Below are 19436 nucleotides of genomic sequence, written 5' to 3' on the forward strand. Positions count from 1 at the left end.
AAATCTTTGAATTGTCTGGGTAGTCTGCCAAATACTAGTTCGTATGGGCAATAGTCATGGACTATTGAGGGTGTTGTATTGAAGCAATAAGTGAAATATGGTAACCAAATGTCCCAATCACTTTTGTTAACCGATATGTATGAACGTATATATTCATTAAAAGTTCGGTGGCTTCTTTCTATTGTTCCTAAAGTTTGATGATGGTGAGCGCTAGATGTTAGATTTTCTATATGCATATATTTGCATAATTCATTCATAAGTGAATTTTTGTATTCCGTACCTTGATCTGTAATGAACGTCTTCATTGGACCGTACTTCAGTACAAATAATTCAAATATAGCCTTTGCAACTGTTTTAGCACTTTTATTTGGTGTTGGAATAGTTACTAAAAACTTGGTTAGATCGCATATGATTGTAACTGCATACTCATTTCCGTCTTCCGATTTCGGTAGTGGACCAATGGTATCAATTAAAACAGTATCAAATGCTGTTGCTGGCGTTGGCATCAATGTTAATGGAGTTTTCGTATGTGTTGTAATTTTGGCTTGTTGACATTTCAAACAAGTCTTTACATACTTTGAGATTGTCTTGGTCATCTGGGGCCAATAATAAAATCTTTTGATTTTTGACTGGGTTCGCGAAATACCAGTGTGGCCTCCTTCTATAGGATCATCATGGAATTTTGTCAAAATTTCTTTAATCTGAGCTTCGTCATTTTTGTCTATAATTATCACCTTTTGTAGAATAGCTAGTTCTACTTTTTCGAGTACTCGGTTGCCCTTTATTTTAAATTCATTTAGTGATACAAATTGGAACATCTGTTCGCTTGGTGATATTCGCATTTTTGTTATTTTATGCATTCCGGCTTTTGAAATAAGCCTTTGAAAGAATTGATTTAGATCAAATGTTTCATTAGAATACAAGTCATCAACATCAAAGCGTGAAACAATTGTTTTTCCTCGTTTTAATAAACACTTGTGTTTATCTATTTTGATTAAAACATATTTCTTTGTGTCATTATTATTGACAACTTCATAGACTTTGGGCTTTTCTATTGTTTGCTCTTTTTCCTCTTGTATTTTGACTATTGCTTCGTCCTTACAGGAATTTTCCTGTTTAGCTTTTGATCTGGTGGTAACTTTTAATATTTCTCTGTTGATTGTTTTCAGATCTTTTATTGTTATGCGAGACAAGGCGTCCGCAATATGGTTATCTTTCCCCTTAAGATATTCTACAGTAAAGTCATACTCTTCTAAATCCAGCCTCATACGAGTGAGTTTTGAACTTGGATTTTTCATAGAGAATAGGTATGACAATGGTCTATGATCGCTTTTTACCATGAAATGCTTGCCATATATGTATGGTCGAAAATGATTTATGGCCCAATGAATGGCCGTTAATTCTTGTTCTGTAGTGGACTTATTACTTTCACCTTGAGTGAACATTCTTGAAGCGTATGCCACTGGAAGTTGTTGACCATTGTGATCTTGTGTAAGTACCGCTCCGCATGCCTGTTTACTAGCATCGGTTGTTATGCAAAATTCTTTACCGAAATCTGGGTACTGTAGTAATGTTGGTTTCATTAATTCTGTTTTAAGGTATTCGAATGCATCATTGCATTCTGCTGTCCATTCGAATTGAACATTCTTTTTACAAAGCCTCGTTAAGTGGCGTGAATGATCAGAAAAATTTTTAATGAAACGTCTGTAATAATTACAGAAGGCTACGAAACGCCTAGCACTGTCGGCATCTGTTGGTATAGGATATTTTTCTATAACTTCATATTTGGTGTCATCTGGGAGTATACCTTTATCGGTACATTTGTGACCCAAATATGTTACTTCTTTCATAAAGAAAGAACATTTCCCTGGATGTAGTTTCAAATTATGTCGTCTACATAGCTCGAATACGTTAGTCAAATTTTTGAGCATATGTTTTTCTGAACAACCTATTACTACTAAGTCATCCATATATAGAAATGCTTGCGATGGTTCAAGACCAGAAAATGCAAGTGTCATCATACGTTGGAAGGAGTTTGGTGCTACTTTCAGTCCGTATGGTAATCGCGTGAAGCGATATGAGCCATTGGCTGTTGAAAATGACGTTATATCTCTATACCTTTTTTCTAGTTCTATCTGGTGGAATCCAGACATTAGGTCGAGACATGAAAAATACTTTGCTCTTCCTAATTGATCAAGAATATCTTCTATTCTTGGAAGTGGAAATTTGTCTGATAATAGTTTCTTATTTATTTGACGATAGTCAACTGCTAATCGCCATCTTTTTTCCGTGGAATTCGGAAGTGGTTTCTTTGGAACCAAAAGTAATGGACTATTATATTCAGACATTGATGGTTCAACTATTCCATCATCTATTAATTTTTTTACCTGTCTGGCGATTTCTGGTTTTTGGCTATCTGCCATGCGATAGTTTTTTATATAGACCGGTGTTTTTTCCCCTAATCTGAGTTTTTGTTTGTAGAAATTGTTAGCCGATATTGGTTCTGTTTCTAGACCAAAAATATCGCTAAACTCGGTGCATAACTTAGTTAGTTCATTATTGAATTGTTTAGGGAATCTTAATTGTTTTAAAATTTCTTCAGTTCTATTTTCCTTTTCTACTGGTGTTGTAAAAATGTCATAGTCTTTCATTGATTCGCATTTGATCTTCGCGCTATCTATTATGGCGTCTTTATTATTTGTATTTATAATGCGAATCAATGCGTTTTTGCTATCGGCAATGGTGCTTGCTACTATTATACCTGGTTGCAGCTCCTGATTTGGTACTACCACCGTTTTTTCGTTAGTGAGTAATTTGACTTGTCTGATTACTTCGCATCTAGCTGGCAATAAGAGTGTGTTGGAGTCTAAGTTATGTGTAATTGGTACACTAATCTGTCTACTGAAGTTATTGGGTCTTATTGTGAACCAGTCTTTGTTATTTTGAAACTCTAATACGCAATTGTATTTCTTGATAAAATCTATTCCGATTATGCCATCGCATGGTATCGGAAAATTCTCAGGTACTACATGAAATTCATGTGGCACTAGAACATCCTGCATGCGTATGTCAAGATCTACTGTACCTATAGACTGTATGGTTCCTTGCCCAATACCTGTAATATTTGATATATTACTGAAATTTATATTATTATATTCCTTTGCTTTGGCTTTTAGCAATGAAATTTCTGCACCTGTGTCTATTAGTAATGTAAGAACTGTGTTTGTTTCATGGTTTTTTGTCTTAATGAAAATACTCAGATTTAGGTTTACTTTAAACACTTTTACTGTTGATCGCTTAAGGGGGTCTGGCTGTTTTCCGATTGTACGTTACGCACATTTCGGTTGTTATTATTATTCTGACTTTGGTTACCCCTTCGGTTACCTCCGTCTCTGTTATTACCGTGGCCGCGGTAGCCTCCGCGACCTCTGTTGTTATTATTATAACCTTGGTTATAATTCTGGTTATAATTATGGTTATAATTATTTCTGCCTCTACCACGATAGTAGGCATTATAATTACCACGTCTATTATTCCCATTATAGAATAAGACTGTATTTGAATTGCCGGTTATTTCTGTACTGCAATGTAGGTATTTTTCCATTGCGTCGTTGAATGTACTAAATGTACCTGCAGTTAAGATCATTTTAAGTGCCTCGTTGGCACAGTTTTTGGTCATTGCTGATATCGACTCTTTAGTCGCGAATTTGTCAGCATTATCGGCGTCTAATCCGCCGTCTATGTAAGCTGCCTCGAGCTGCTTACGCATACTGTCTATTTCTGTAACATACTGAGACGCGGTCTTGCCTCTTTGTTGGGCATTTATTAATTTGGCCTTTATAACGTCAGGCGATTCGCCTTTTACGTTTGCCTGCAATATGGTAATTATTGCCTGTATCGTTGTCGCATGTTCTACTTTATAGTTTAATGGGCCAATAATTTTGGTCTTTATGACCTCTACTGCTAAAGTTTCTTGATCTCCTTTAGTTAGATCCGTCAACTTAAGTGCTGTCACAAACCTGTTTAAATGGAGTTTCTTACCATCGAATTCAGGTACTGTGGCAGATACCTGTTTAACGTATGCTCTCTGAGCTTCTAATGCGTTGGCCATGTTTCTTGTATTTGGTTGTACGGTATTAAATTTTAATTCTTCTATTGATTCGATATCGCTTTCGATATCTAAATCTTCTAACGGCTGCGACTCGTCCAAGTCTCTTAACTGGCTTTCGTCGAATTCTGCTATTTTGGTTAGTTCTGTTGGGACTTCTATTATAATACTGTGTCTAACGCTGGTATTATGTAGTCTTTTACCAAATGAACTGAGAACTTTGAAGCATTGGACTTTATGTTCTTCAGTGAGTTTGCTTTTGTTTGTTACTATTAGGTTTTGTAATGTGTTGTATTGTGTTATCAATACCTTTATGTGAAAAATAAGCGTCTGAGTTTTGATCAGCGCGGTTTTATTAATACATTTATAGGATTTATCAAAAGCATCTCTAATATTGTTTATGGATATGGTTAAGTTTAGCCATTCCATGTATGTACCTTTTAGCGATGTAATCGCACTTGTACCTTTTTGGTGTAGTTTCTATTAGATTTTGTCTAAATCATTGGCTCGACTCATGTAAGTCTTTTCAACGATCTTTTGTGAAACTGATAAAGTTTTAAGGCCAGGTTAAAAGGCTGATAGGATAACTAAAATCAAAAATAGTAAGTACATTGAATTTAACTGTGGGGTTGTATCCACGACTTATGTCCCATTTTGATATGGGGAAAATTAGTCTTTATTTGTATATCAAAAGTACAAATAGAATTTTAACTTTGAGAATTGGTCAATTATTGTTATCTCGATCAGATATAAATATAGCTCGAAATTTTAATAGGTCTAAACTGTTGTTAAACATATTTTTACTTGATAGATGAATTCATTATACTCAGTTTACATCGGTTGCAATTTGCAATTTTACAATATTATTACTTATTTTAAGTTTAGGACTGAGTATAATGTGTTAGTTATGAAATGGGTCCCTGATAAGTTAGTAATTTTGTTGCAGCGGAAACCGCATCGACAACATTAATATAATATTTGGGCGGTTGAGGCTATGGCGTATAACGCAGCCCGCCGCTTTACTTCGCACCACGAAGTTGTTGATTGATGGCTGCAAGGCGCTCTTTGTAGCGCTGCCGGTCTTCCTCATTAGTTGCCGTCTTCAGTAGTTCGATGTTGAGCCTCCGGGCGCTGAGCAACTTAATCCGGCGGCCACCCCTCTTCTTTTTAGGTGGCTGCTCCCTCGCTGCAGTCCGTGCCTTGTACTCTTGTATGGTCAAGGGCTTTGGTCCCGCGGACGGATCTACCTCTATTACCTCTTTGATACTTGGCAGATCCCTTTGCTCGACAGGAGCAGGGTGTTCGAACGTCTGCTTGGTAGACATTCGCTGTTGTCATGTGCGGCGCGCCGGTGGAATCCTTTATCCTTTATCCTAATCCTACCCTCGCAGGATGCCGTGCTAATTGCTGTTGCGGCTTACAATGGTCGAGGGCAGTCGTTCATGCAGACGTCGGGTCTTTTCGGCTTGGGTGATGTTGAATTTTCAGTTATTTCTTCATTGATTATTTCTATTTTTGCTGAGTGAGTTGTGGTATTCGGCTTTCTTTGCTGGAGGTTTTCTTTCAGAAAGTCTAATTCGGCAGTTAATTTCTGTGCCGTTGCCCATGGGGGCGGTGTTTTATTTGTATATCATAGCCACTTAATATGTGCTATACCTTTATTTTTGATTTCCTGACATCCGCGTTTGCCCATTACCACACTCTACTCACTCAGTATTTTTGTTTCTTTTTTTTTCATCAGTGTCCCGTCTCTAGGTCTCCCGCACTGGTGTAAGGGGCGGCCTGCCTCTCACACCTGTTGTCGCTGTTTAGAATTCCCAAATCAAATCGGCAATATTAGCAGCATTTCCTCAGTAGTCCTCAGATCGCAGGCTCCTGCCTCACGGTCGCCATGTAATAAACCAATATATGCCACCAATTGAGAACACGTGTTTTCCTTGCAGTTGGGTGCAGCCGTCAGGCCACCTTTTTATTTCTTCTTATCTCTTCGAGTAGCAGAAACGGTTCTGCCCGCTTAACCTCTACAGAGTGTCTGATCTTACCTAAATACTGCGACTGCGCCGCCGTCGACAGCGGCAGAAGAGCAGCGTATATATATATGTATAAGAGAGAGAGAGAGAGAGCTTATGCGCATATATGGCCAGCGGCCAGCGTGGGGATGCTGACTTAGCTTAAAGCATAAATGGGTGATCTTATATCACGCTCACTTGAGACATTTATTTATGCAATGCAACTAAGTGTTGCTGTGTACTTATAGGTACAGTGTACCCTCGATATATGCACATACTACAATGTAGCCCCAAAAGTAAAAACGCCAGCAACATTAATTTTTAGTGGTATCGTGATACAATGCATGTTAAAAGTCATTGTAGTAAAAACCGACCAAAAAGTAACCCCTATACGGCTACTAGGCACCGTTAGTCCGACTGCACGACCCACCGCGATGAGAAAGATTCCAAGATACCCACAGCGTTCCAAACGAGGCCCCAATTATGCAAATTATTAAATGAAAATAAAATCTAATATAATTATTTCGTGCTGGAGATTCGAATTCCTAATGCCATTGTCACATAAATTTCAAGTTTAAGCATTTTCGGTTAAGACTTTCGTTGGGAATTTATGGGGATTCATGCTCACCATGGAATGTGGCTGGAGACTGGAAATCTATGCTTTGTTCTCCACTCTCTTTTCCCCTTTTTTTATTGTTTCTCGCTTTGTTTTATCACAGGCTGCCGCAGAATTATTTTGAATTAATGTAATGGGTGAAAATGTGGCTCATAAAATAGTAATTATACGAAATTAGAGCAAACTTGATGGCGATTTTCCTACAATTAAGCTGGTAATAGGTCAATATTAATGAGTAACGAACGGTTTTCGAAAAATTGTTACACTCAAAATGATTAATGGCGAATATATGCAACCGTTATTTGCTTATTTATCGCAACTTTTGGCTGCACATTATGTAATTTTACATATTTATGCAGCTAAGCGGAGGTTGCATAAATTATTAATACATTTTTATGGCTCTTTGGTGTCATTTTGGTCAGTAATTTATGTAGAATACGGCTGGGCCAACAACAAGAATCCGAAGAAGAGGAAAAAGCAGAAGGAGAAGTCGCACTCACACACACACACACACACAACACAGCCACACACACTGGAACACAAACGCGGGTCAAACAAGTCAAGCAACTTTTTTCACCTCTTTGGCCAATCTTCGGATTGCCTTCCTTTTTTCTCTTTTTTCTCCTCTTGTTATTAGTAGCATTTAGTTAGGAATGCACCAAAGCGAGAACGTATCGGAAAAAATGTACCAACAGCCACAAGTGCACAATTGAACAAAAATTCGGTTGGAAAATGGTTTTGGCCTGGTTTTCTGGACCAAGACGAAGCGAATGAGAGACGTTGTGTGAAAGAGAGTTTCGAAAATTCCCGATCGCGAACAGATGTCAAAGCCAGTGGACGAGTTCAAAGGCCATTTGCCGCAAATCTCCCATGTTTGTGGTCCGCATTTTATTTTTGGTAACTTCACAGCCTTTTCGCTTTTCTTTTTGGCCTGGTGAGCAATAAATTTGCAAGAGCCACCGCTACACACGCACGAGCACTAACACACACTCACTGTTTTTGTTGTTGCTCGAAACGGAATCCGCGTTTGTTGTTCAGGTGTTGTACGAGCCGCATGCAAAATTCAACTGTGGCGAGAAAATCGAGACTCGAATCGAGAGAGCGGCTTAAAAACAGGTACACAACTATGTGGCGCCACAAAATCCAACAACAAGTGGTGCCACCTGGTCACACTGCACGATCGGCATGTTGCCAGATGGTTGAATACACCGCGAAAAAACTGTGATTTATTTTGGTAATAATCTTAGTTTAATAATTTATATACATAAACAACATAAAACGACTAATGCAAATGTTTACATTTTCCTCGAGCGTAGCAAATATATACCCAACCAATAAAATGTATCTTTTATTTATTTTACGCAAATAAATTTGTCTTTTTGAATATTTTATTAAAACTTGAAAATAAGCTACTAAAGATAAATCTTAGACTAAACGTTAAAACAATACTTAACCGAATTAATTTGTACCTGAAACGTTGGGTCCATAGCCTTCGCATAGCCTTATAGCTTTTCTTCGCCACCTAAGGGAATAAAAGAGGGTAGAGTTCCCAGTTGAGGACGTCGTCGAGGGCAAGGGGCACCCGCTTCCTTCTGATCCTCATCCTCCGCTTCAGGTTTCTTCTGTTCCACATCATCTCTAGTCAATATTGCTTCCGCTGGTTCCTTGTGGGACCCAAAGTAGCGTGAACTGGTGGGCAACTCATCCGCTGTAGACGATTCTTTCGCGGTATCCGTGAAGGCGACAGGTTTACTGCCCAGTTTGGGACGCGACTTGACTTTGGCCAATCGCTTTGATGGCGACTTCTTACAGAACACGCACCTGGGTAATTCGCACTTGCCCTTGCGCTCCAACTCGGGACAGGAAAACTCGTGACGTTTGTTGCACTTAAAATGTTTTGGAGTTAATAGGTTTTCAATGAAAATAAGTGGCAGACCTATTTACCTCGGCAGCCAACGGACAGTAGCCGCGCACAAAGTCAATACAAATCTCGGTCTTGCTGCTCAGCTTCTTGTGTAGGTACGGGCAATCCTCGCGAACGCAAACGCCGCGCAAATAGTACCGACAGACGGGCATCTTCTCCAGCGTGACATTATGGGACAGCAGGCATTTGGGTTTGGTGCACTCCCCGCGCAGAAAGCTGCAAGTAAATGATTTCAAAAAGATAACCGCATTGCGAATTTCGAACATTGGACGCCATCGAAGGTTTAGCACTCTTCGCTTGGCCAAGGACAAACCTGACACAGATGGCAACCTGCCGCTTGTCGTGCAGCTTGCGGCACTTGCCACGACTATGGGCAACGCACTTGCCCAGCTTCTGGAAGATGGCACAAGGCACATTGGTCTTCACCAACGATTTGTTGAGCAACGTCAGGCTTCTCTGTTTGGCGGTGATTAAATGGGCTCGCGACACGTGATTACTGGTGCGTACAAAGACATTCAGTGCCTTTGGCGAAGCAACGTAGGTAAGGCCGCCGATATCGATGCGCCTCAGGATGCTACGATTTACGCTACTCTGGGTAGCACCAGTTGATGAGGTTGAAACTCTGGTCAGGCGGCAGCCGGAAGGATCTAAAATGAACTTATTGCCGCTGACGAAGAGCGTTCTGCCGGACAAGGTACGCTGCAAGGTCCTGGGACTCTCCGATTTGGCTACCCTAGCGGAGGAACTGGCATCCAGCTTGGTTATTTTGTTCTTCGATATCTTCTTGTACATCACACCGTGTATGCTGACCATGCTCAGGGATTTGTTAACGCCCAGCTTCAGCGCCTGCGGCTTGGAGCTGTAATAAAAGTTAAGTTAGTTGATGTACATTACCTTGTCTAACAGAGTCGCCTGTTGCTTGACTATTTTCAACTGCTCGTATCCGATTTTCATTACCTCAGTTTTCTGTTGGGCTGCGCTTCATTGGTGCGTCTCAGGGCGTACTGGCCCACAAACTCGCGTAGAGGACGACGCTTTTTGACCAGCGGTGTGCAGGTAAGTGATATGGAACGCACTAATTTGTACCTAGTGCGTTTAGCAGGTGGAGGAGGATGGAGGGCAGCAACCGCTGGCGCTGCTTTCAATGCTCCTTGCCTCACAATTTTCCGCTTGGAAATGCTTACCAATGGAGGCTGCACCAGGCTGGAAACAGTGGGCACAGGTACTGAAGCAGCGAGCTTCACCGCCGGACCACTTGCCACCACTGATGGCTTGCGCACGAGACACGTGCTCACTTTGCTGATGATCTTGGCGGGCGGAGGAGGTGGAGTCGCCAGTAGGTGTATCGTTGGATCCAGTCGATAGTGCGAGGCGGAAACTTGTTGCATCATAAGCTGCTCCTGCTGCTCCCGCTGGTATTGGTCGTACATGGCCCGCTGGCGATTCAGAAAGTGCGGATTGATATGGATCGCGGGCTGAGGCTGCAGTGGCGCCTGGAACGCCTGGAAGGGCACTTGGAACGGCAGCTGATGCGCCGTTTGACCTTGCAGCTGAAAATTCGGATTGATGTACACCTTTCGCGACATAGACGGCTGTGCCTCGTCGGCACTTATATGCGGCAACATTTCGTTGCTTCCTTGGCTTAACCTAATGAATTAATCCGTTCCAATTTTTGGTTATTTCTCAATTTTTACACTTCTTTCCAATGCTTCTTTGTATTGCACATTTTCTTTACATTACGTACGCAGTGTGAACTTGATCTGGGACCAGAAAAATACCAAAAAATACTGAAGTATAAATGAGGAAAATATACTAACAAAAGTTTTATGATATGTTAATATTAAGCATGTTTTTAAATTATATTTATCATACAATATAAAAAAAGAGGAATATTTGCGGATGAACTTATGCTAACAACCATTTAAGAAATCTATTTCCCGAATAAATGGCACATGCGGCCACCCTAATAAACCTAAAAAGCTTATTGTGAATGGGCACATCATATGTTGTGCAAAACGTGGATTTCATTTGCCGACAAATTTTCAAACGCGAATTTTGAACCAAGATGGGCAAGGATCGGGGCAGAGGACGTAGGAATAACCATTCCGGGCCATACAACAAGAGCAACTGGCGTGGTCAGAAGAAGGATCGCCCCCAAAACAATGGTGGCGGTCAGCGCAACAGGTACAAATTAAATCCCATAAATAATATCGTTGTTAACCGGCGTTTTTCGTTGGACAAAAGTGCTCCACAACAGAAATCCACGCTGCTGGAGACCCAAGTGGGCATTACGGAGTTCACTAACCCGGAGGCACCTGGCTTCACGGGAATACTTAAGTCTCGCTTCTCTGATTTTCACGTGAACGAGATTGATAGCAATGGAAAGGTTCTGGAACTGAACGATCTCAGTGTGCCTAAAGTGGCTATTGTGGGTCTGTATTCACCAATTATCCTGCATACTTGCTTATGCTCATGCATCTCATACTATAACAGCTGTGGCCGAAAACGAACTGGACAACTGGCGGAAAGAACTGGAGGCAGTAATCGGCCCGGAAGTTTGGCAGGATATAGCCAATCTGGCTAAGGCCAAAAACGATCCCGCGATCGAGCAAAAGGTGGAGATTGATGTGACCACTCTGGATAAGGAGCAGCGAACACAAGTCCACCAGATGATAAAACAGCTTTACAAGGGCAAGCTACTGTCCACAACCATTGGACAGCAGCAGGCTAAGCCGAAGGTCCAGGAGGAGGCATCTTTGGAAAATAAGGATGCGGCTGAAGGTGAAACCTCAACCCAGAAAGACTCACAGGTGCCGGCAGAGGAGAAGAAGACTATAAAAGTATTTAAACCAAAGCCAGGACGCGGTTAGTAGAAATGATTACCCAGGGAATTCCTTTTTTTATGCATCGAATTCCATAGGTGACAAACGCTGGAGCTTTCCGGCGGATTACGTGACCTTCCTGGTGCACAAAACCAATTTGGTTACCAGCGATGTGGCCTCTACTTTAGCAGCGCGACTGAAGTAAGTTTGATCAAATTTTAAATGCTTTAATATACTAAGAAAACATTATTTTTCTACAGCTTACGACCATCGCAGGTGAACTACAGCGGCATCAAGGACAAGCGGGCCAAAACCACCCAGAAGTTCTCCGTCAAGCGTCGTACACCAGAGAGCATTTTGGTTGCAGCTCGCTCCCAACGGAATGTTCATATCGGCAACTTTGGATTCGAATCCAATACACTGAAGCTAGGCGATTTGCAGGGCAATCGTTTTCGTATTGCCTTGCGACACATTGCCAAGGAGAAGCGAGAAGAAATCGAGCAGGCACTGCAATCATTGAAGGAACGCGGCTTCATCAACTACTATGGCTTGCAGCGGTTCGGCAACAGCGCCAGTGTCCCAACCTATGAGGTGGGTGTTGCTCTGCTCAAGCACGATTACAAACTGGCCTGCGAACTGATCCTGAAACCCCGGGACTCGGATGTGGAGTTTTTGCGTCCCATACGCGAGGAGTGGTGGAAAAATCGCGACTCCGCGGCGGCAGCTGCACAGATCTACGGCGAAAAGTTCATCGAAAAGAAGCTGCTGGACGGCTTGGCCAGATTTGGTGAATCAGATTACTCATCAGCTCTGCGGCAGATACCACGCAACATGCTCATGCTATATCCACATGCTTACCAAAGCCTGATCTTCAACAGGATAGCGTCTAGACGAATTAAGGAGTTCGGCTTGAAATTGATACCCGGGGATTTGGTTTATGTGGAGCAGGATCAGTCGGAAGCCTCGGAAGAGCAGGCGCAGCAGGGCGAGGCCTTGGAAGAGCAAAAAGAAGAGGAGCCTAACGATGAACCTCTGGAAGTCCCCGAAGGGGATGAAGCCATCGAAGAGGAGTCGATTTTCAAGCGAAAGGTTCGCCCGCTCACAGCAGAAGACATCGCTAGCGGCAAGTACAAACTTTGCGATGTGGTCCTTCCCCTGCCTGGACACGACATCACCTATCCCAGCAACGAGTGCGGCGCGTGGTACGAGGAAATGCTCGCCGAAGTGGGTCTTTCCTCGGATCAACTGAAGCACAAGGAGAAGACATACGCATTGGCTGGCGCCTACCGCAAGATGATCATATCGTCCAGTGATCTCAAGTGGAGCTTTAGAATGTACAATACGCCGGAGGATACACTTATCGCCTCCGACTGGGAGCTATTGAAGAACATTCCGGTTGCACCAGAACCAGCTGAAGCTGAGGCCAATTACATGGCACTCCTGCTGGAGTTCTCGCTGCCCACGGCTGCCTATGCCACCATGTTTTTGCGAGAACTCTTAAAGCAGGACACATCGTCAGCATCGCAAACGCAGTTGGAGAAACAGGCAATGGCTAAGGAGGACAATGAAAAGAAGGCGGTAGGAACCCAGGAGGAACAAATGGAGGTGGTAAAGGAGGTGGCCGACGAGGATGGGCAGGAAACTGAGCAGGCGGAAACTCAGGGGGCCGAGGAGGCGGTGTAGGCCAAGTGAGATACCGAAAATCAATATGCTCAGGAAATCAATTTTACGCGCGCTTCGTATCCAACTTCGAACCAACCACAACAATAACAATGCGCACGTGAGGACGAGGGCTGCTCCCTCTCTCTCTCTCTCTCACTGTCGCATCCCGTGGCTCGCACCCCGTCAATCTCAATCGCTCTCTCTCTCTCTCTCTCTCTCGCCTGGGAGAGTCCTTTTGGTCCTGTTTCTTTGACTGCGATTTTATTCGTTCGGTGGCCACCAACGCGAAAGCTCAAGCGACGCGCTGCGCAGTTTCCCCAGCTCAAAAGTCCAAGTCGCACGGTTTTCCCCAGCGTTCTCAATGAAGAGCAATAACAAATTATTAATTGACAACAAATAACGAACAAGCACGGTCCCCCAAAAATCCACGGACTCCATCCAATTCATCCAGTGATTTAAAGAGATTTTAAACCAAATAAAAAAACCAAGAGGCGAGACAAGGTGAATTTCCAGTTAAATGTAGCATTTAAACGTTTTGGGCGCGTACTTTGAAAATCCATTTATTAAGGCGTAAGTATACATTCGAGTCTACAAATTGTTTATAACTTTTACGACAACACTGAACTAAACAATCACAGAACTGTACAATATTTGATTTTGGCTCTGGCAGCCTATTGATTTTTGTTGTGTGCTTGTGCTGGAAATCAATCGATAATACGGTGTTAATACCAAGAGCTGAGTCCGGGGATTGGGAATGGGAATGGTCTAGTGGGTAGGTGGCTGGCCGTAGGAGTAGTTGGTTCATATAGTGGCTTAGTGCGTCGGAGGGTTCACCATGTACGTGTGAAGTAAGGGGGACTCAGTCGGTACGAGGGGGTAGTGGTAGTGTGGCATCAGTCGTTAAGGGTGCACGACGCTCCTCGCTCGTTATGTTTTTGTTTCGGCCCACTGCTCCCCCTGCGGCAGTCGTCAAATTAATAAACTAAATGCTTGTTTTGGCGTCGTCGTCGCCCTGTCCCCGTGCTGGAGGCCTTCCCCCGATCCGATCCAGACATGGATATTGGACATGTTATTGCTTGCGCGCGCATTCTTTGACTCTTTGACCAGTTCCCAGCAGCAGCTGCGTCATAGTAGGAGTTTTTTGGCGTGGCTCAATTCGATTTTCCCTCGCCTACTCCACCTGCTCCCCGCCCGCCTGTTCAAAGTTGGCTTTTGCCACACAGATAGCTTCCTACTGCATTACTATACACTCCCGCAAGTCTCTGGCTCTATAAATGACCTCTGGCGACAATTGATGCTTTGTTTGGGGTTTACCAGTTGTCTTGAATTTTAAATTGCTAATCTTAAGCCTCAAATAAAATAAACTATTTAATCACAGGCGTGTTAATGTTTTATCATATCATACAATGCAATAGTTAGTTTGTATAGTAAACTTCATTAGATGCGAAGATTAGGTTAAATGAATGGATTAACAATATTTTTTAGGGAAGCATACATTTGGAAAAAGAAGTTATTTAGTATTCGCTTAAGATAATTGTCCAGATATATAAACTATAACAAAAATGACTTAATTATTAAACAATTATATGATCAGTGATGTTTGCTACTTTTGATATCCTATCACGGCATGTATGTATTTAACTTATCATCATGGCAATCTTCCTTTATAACTATATCATCTTGGCAATCTTCCTAAATAACTATATCATCGATTTGCTCGTCGTTCAGGGCGCGCAGATTGCATTTGCATAGGTAGGCCAGAATGCGTTTCTCCGCCTTAATTCGGTTTGCTTCGCCCAGTCCTTCAAGCAGGGCTTCTATCCTCTTTTCTGCTTGAGCCACTGGCGTTGCATGGGCAGGATTTGTGGGTGGTGCTGGTGCAGCTCCCGCAACGGCCAGCTGCTCATCCATGGCCTCCTGGAGCGGATCCTCATCATCGTTGACCTCGTCGCTGGATTTCAGTGTGCTCCTACTCAGATCACCCGAATTTCGGTGATTAATCGGATGGTGGTGATGCTGCAGGAATTTCAAATGCGGCAGAAGACTCCAATCGGAGCCAGTGCCTCCGGCCTTTTCTTTGGCCAGCTCCCGACGCTGTTTGGCCACCAGATGATTCCAACGACTGACACAGGCACTAGCTAAGTTAAAATATAATGAGGAATTAGGGAATATTTATACAATTTATCAGTTTCTTACCTTCTGAATTTAATGAAGTGGCGATGCTGCTCCAGATTTCCGGATGTCGCTTCTTATGCGCTTCGTAGGGTGCGTTTCTAAGTTCGCGCTCATAAAGCTTGGGATTAGCCCTAACCAGCTCAATAAGTCGCGTGTCGAACTGCGACATTTTGATATTTTCAAAATAAACACAAATGAAAATATGTAAACAAATGGAAGCTAGCGAATAAGTATGACCGTTGCTTCGTGTGAGAAATATGCTGTCACAAGAGCATGGTGGCTAAACCCTCTATTCACCACTCCTTGGGTGGTGTGGTGGGATCGGGAGATTCAAAATAAACACCCCACTGGCGGCATTTATTGATTTATTTATTGATTTTATCGTTGTACAGGAGCTGCCGGCCGCAGAGATGGCCGCCGAAAACTATCACCTTAAGTGGGACTCACACCTCACCTATCTTAACTCTTCCATAGCCACACTTTATAAGTAAGTACCACTGTACCATAGTTGGTACATATTTGAAGTTTTTTGTTTTTTGTAATTGTGATCTAGCAGCGTTTTTAATTGTTTAATGTTAAAAACATTAAATGTATCAGGGTCAGAGGATTAAACACACATTTTCTAAGAACCCTTCTTCAATATTCTCCAAGAGTACTACAAAATACGTAGATATGCTATATTAACGCATCATATTTCCCCTTTAGGAACGAAAAGTTCGCCGATGTGGTTCTGTACAGCTCCTACAACAGCAGCGGCATCCCCTCGGATATACCCACAGTGGGCATCTCGGCCCACAAGTTCATCCTGAGTGCTTCGTCCCAGTTCTTCGCCACCATGTTCGAAACGGCACCGATCACCAATCCCAATGGAGTGCTGTATGTGGTCCTGCCGCCGGATCTTAGCCATCGCGCCATCCAGATCCTGGTTCAGTACATGTACAGCGGCGAGGCCACAGTTTCCAACGACATACTTAACGAGGTCCTGCGCGGCGGTGAGATCCTCAAGATCCGTGGCCTCTGCCGCACCAGCTCTTCCAATGGCGGTGGATCCGGCTCAGTGGTCACGACCACACATCATCCCCATTCACTGGCCGGGCATCTGCATCCGCGAGAGGCTAGCACCATGTACATGTCGAATGGCACTCGAACCGCTTTGCCGCCCCCTCCGCCGCCGCCACAATCAACCATGTCGGCGCAACTTCAGGGAGATCTATATGCCAGCAAGCCGGGTGGATCGACACGTTTCGCTTTGGATCACCACCACCTGTCGTCACACCACAGCCACCTGAATCACCATAATCCCCAGCAGCAGTTTCGTGGACTTGGTGCCTCCGTGATGCCCAAGGACTCGCCTGTGATCATTAAGTCACCCAAATTGGCCGCCCACACAGGACTACTAACCGTCGCGAGCAGCAGCAAGTTGGGCATTTCCGTCAACAAGGAGGTGGCCATCGATCCGGAGGACAAATGCTGTTTCGCGGCACCCGGTCAGTTGGAGTCGCAGTCTCACCCACCACCACCAACCACCACAACGACAACAGTAGGAGGAGGAGGAGGATCAGTTGGAGGTTCAGGTGCCCCGCCATCGCAGCCCATTTCCATTTGCACGGAGGTGGGCTGCAGCAGTTGTCCCCTGACCGCCGGACCAGGTGCTGACCAAGCGGAGACCACGCTGCGGCGGACAGAGTACGAGGAGCAGGCACTTCGTGAGCGGAACGAGGTGGGCCTGGTCTTCGAGCGACGTCTGAGGAGGGAGAGCGCATGCGAAAGATGTGAGTAAGAGTACTCAGCACAGCTGCTAATGATGACTAATCCCATGTTTTATTCCCCTCAGCTCGGGACTACTATGAAGCACCACACTTTGAGCACGTGGTATCCTCTCGCCTGGCAGCCACACCTCCGCCACCACCACAGCAGGCACCACCATCACATCCGCCGACCCTTCGACATCCGCACAACTTCCTCACCATCAAACAGGAGCCGACCGACTGGAGCAACAACCCACCAAACGCCTCCAGTGCGTCCAACAACAACAATCTGGAGGAGTTGCCATTGGCTTCGCCCAAGCAGCCACTCGACTTCAAGATGTCCGCCGTGAAGCTGGAGGTGAATAGGGATCGCGGAACACCCTCCGAGGAGAGCGAGGAGCACACGCTGCGCGACTATAACAACTTCAAGCAGCTGCTGGTCTGCGAGATCTGTCAGAAGTCCTTCGAGGACACCAAAATGCTGGTCCGTCACCTGGGCACACATGCCGGCGATCCCACGGGCGGCACGGAGAGGAATCTCCTGCCATCCAGTGCCAGCGGGAGCACCACATCCGCCTCCAGCAACCTCGCCCTGCGATCTGTTAAAACCTATGTGCCAAAGAAACGACGTCGCGTTTCGGTGAGTACTTGGACAGCAACTCATCCCTTTAATAAATCCAAATCTACTGAAGTATGATTTTAACTCGTAGTGATGATCGGTTACCAATATCTATTGGATGTATTAAAACCAGATTATATATTGTGTTTTTCAGCAACAGGAGAACAATATGGATCACGATCACGTAACTCTGCTCTGCGATTTGTGTTCCACGTAAGTGTTTGGAGTTATAGAAGCAAAATATATACTAACTCCCTTTCCCATGTGCAGATCCTTTGATACGCCGGCGGAGTGGGTGCGCCACATGAACAGCCAGCACACGGAGATCGAGTTGGCCATGTTCAACAGCAAGAAGGATGGCGAGCAGAAGGGGTGTGTGTCCTAAGGGCTAGCAAAAGCACACTGATGAACTCTGTTCACTTGCAGCCAGCAGCCACCGCCACCGCCGGCGACCAGCAGCTCTTCCACAGTGTCCAACAGCCAAATGCAGCCAAAGTATCCCAGCTCCACCGCCACCAGATCGACGCACTCCCTCATGCTGCACAAGATGAGCAACAGCGATGCAGTGGCCACAACCACATCTCCTGGAGCATCCACCTCACCGAATGGCTAAGGCCAGCCATAGGGATCAACTTCAAAGAACCATTGGACCATTGGCGAATGAAGCTGAAGGATTCGAAACCGGATGCCCATGGATAAATTTGAAAACAGCCATATTCTTCATTCATTTTCAAAAATCTCAAGTCGTTCCAATAATCAAAAGTGAGATGGATGTTTATATGCAACAGCAAGAACCGTGATCAAAATGCAACCAGTTTGCATATTTTATAGAGCAACAAACAAAATACAAATTGCGAACAAAAAAAAATTAACGAAACTATAAACGAAACTTAGAATGGAAATCGTCAGGCAACGATGCAAAACAAGACAAAGCAAGAAATTCAGAAACGAAAGCAAAGCAACATTTAACTCCAGTGTGTAGAATTTTTTTAAGTGTACGTATTTACTTAGTTTTAGCTATTTATCCCATGTATTTACCGTAACAACAACGCGCAATTGATTCGGGAAAAAAAACGATACAGTTTAATCATTAAATTTTAATGTTTACCATTTGCGGACATTTTTAAAATGAATTAAAAACTAAAAATTAATCATCCACTTGAGTTTTCAAAAGGATGCATCAAAAGAAATCCCATTTGTAGGACCAAAAGCAGCGAAAGGATCTTTTTACATTTTGATAAACAATTAATTCCAGCAGCAAGTGTAGTTGTCATTATTTATTACTTTCCAATTTGGTTTTTCGAATGCAATTACTGATAACAACTATTTATCGCGACTCAATGATGTCAGCAACTCTGTTGTATATGTATTAATACTTTTTTGTATTTTTTGTAAGGCATGAACGGAAATTTCGAGAACTTTTTTGTACATAGATTAAGTTTGATTTCGAAAGTCCGCCGATCGAAACTTTTTACGAAAAGTTCATAAACTTAAAACTCTAAATGTACGTAGTAGTTCCGAGGTTCAATTAAAAACAAAAATAAAGCTCCCCCCAAACCATGTAAAAACAAAATATATCTATATTTACAAACAGGCGTGATTATTAACAAACTAAGTAGATGTACTATGTATAATGCGGAGGAAATGATTGTCTCTTCCCACAAAACAAATCGCAAATGTAGTAAAGCGTTTTAAATCGAAATAAACGTCTGCGATGAGAAATCGTTTTTAAAAGCTAACGAAAACTAAGAGT

General features: G+C 43.4%; 5 protein-coding genes across 8 annotated transcripts in view, besides 1 other annotated feature; 2 read left to right on the plus strand and 3 right to left on the minus strand.

Moving 5' to 3' along the window:
• Positions 1-6399: part of a mobile genetic element that runs on past the window's edge.
• CG43163 (uncharacterized protein) overlaps positions 1-7784 on the minus strand; it is a 34340-nt gene extending 26556 nt beyond the window's left edge. Inside the window, exons 1-2 of one of the 2 annotated variants that reach the window (NM_001259744.1) lie at positions 7728-7784; positions 6746-6837 (exon numbers count right to left, since the gene is read on the minus strand). The gene's annotated coding sequence lies outside the window, so the exon portion shown is untranslated. The remainder of the gene's footprint in view (positions 1-6745; positions 6838-7727) is intronic. The other variant, NM_139971.2, reaches the window with a different exon arrangement.
• A 322-nt stretch (positions 7785-8106) lies between these two features.
• On the minus strand, positions 8107-10401 carry ZC3H3. Its single transcript, NM_139973.3, has 4 exons — positions 9615-10401; positions 8971-9516; positions 8678-8873; positions 8107-8619 (listed from the first exon to the last, which is right to left on the minus strand). The coding sequence occupies exons 1-4, from the start codon at positions 10280-10282 to the stop codon at positions 8236-8238; spliced, it is 1794 nt and encodes a 597-aa protein (NP_648230.1). The 5' UTR covers positions 10283-10401; the 3' UTR covers positions 8107-8235.
• Positions 10402-10640: 239 nt separating this feature from the next.
• Positions 10641-13645, plus strand: Pus7 (Pseudouridine synthase 7). The gene is made up of 5 exons (NM_139974.4): positions 10641-10841; positions 10902-11089; positions 11151-11522; positions 11578-11680; positions 11740-13645. Exons 1-5 carry the CDS (start codon positions 10723-10725, stop codon positions 13160-13162), a joined length of 2205 nt encoding a protein of 734 aa, NP_648231.1. The 5' UTR covers positions 10641-10722; the 3' UTR covers positions 13163-13645.
• Positions 13405-19376, plus strand: CG6765 (uncharacterized protein). 3 transcript variants are annotated; one of them, NM_001274653.1, is made up of 7 exons: positions 13405-13711; positions 15709-15803; positions 16022-17088; positions 17151-17704; positions 17838-17896; positions 17954-18055; positions 18110-19376. In NM_001274653.1, the coding sequence occupies exons 2-7, from the start codon at positions 15727-15729 to the stop codon at positions 18294-18296; spliced, it is 2046 nt and encodes a 681-aa protein (NP_001261582.1). In that variant the 5' UTR covers positions 13405-13711; positions 15709-15726; the 3' UTR covers positions 18297-19376. The 3 variants fall into 3 exon arrangements, with proteins under 3 accessions (NP_001261582.1, NP_648233.1, NP_001261583.1); NM_139976.2 differs by having other exon boundaries at positions 18110-19252; NM_001274654.1 differs by having other exon boundaries at positions 17954-19252.
• Positions 14512-15559, minus strand: CG6683 (uncharacterized protein). The gene is made up of 2 exons (NM_139975.3): positions 15338-15559; positions 14512-15279 (listed from the first exon to the last, which is right to left on the minus strand). The coding sequence occupies exons 1-2, from the start codon at positions 15483-15485 to the stop codon at positions 14834-14836; spliced, it is 594 nt and encodes a 197-aa protein (NP_648232.1). The 5' UTR covers positions 15486-15559; the 3' UTR covers positions 14512-14833.
• Positions 19377-19436: the final 60 nt, after the last annotated feature.

This window comes from Drosophila melanogaster, chromosome 3L (genome assembly GCF_000001215.4).
Source record: "Drosophila melanogaster chromosome 3L".
Classification (NCBI taxonomy): Eukaryota; Metazoa; Arthropoda; class Insecta; order Diptera; family Drosophilidae; genus Drosophila; species Drosophila melanogaster.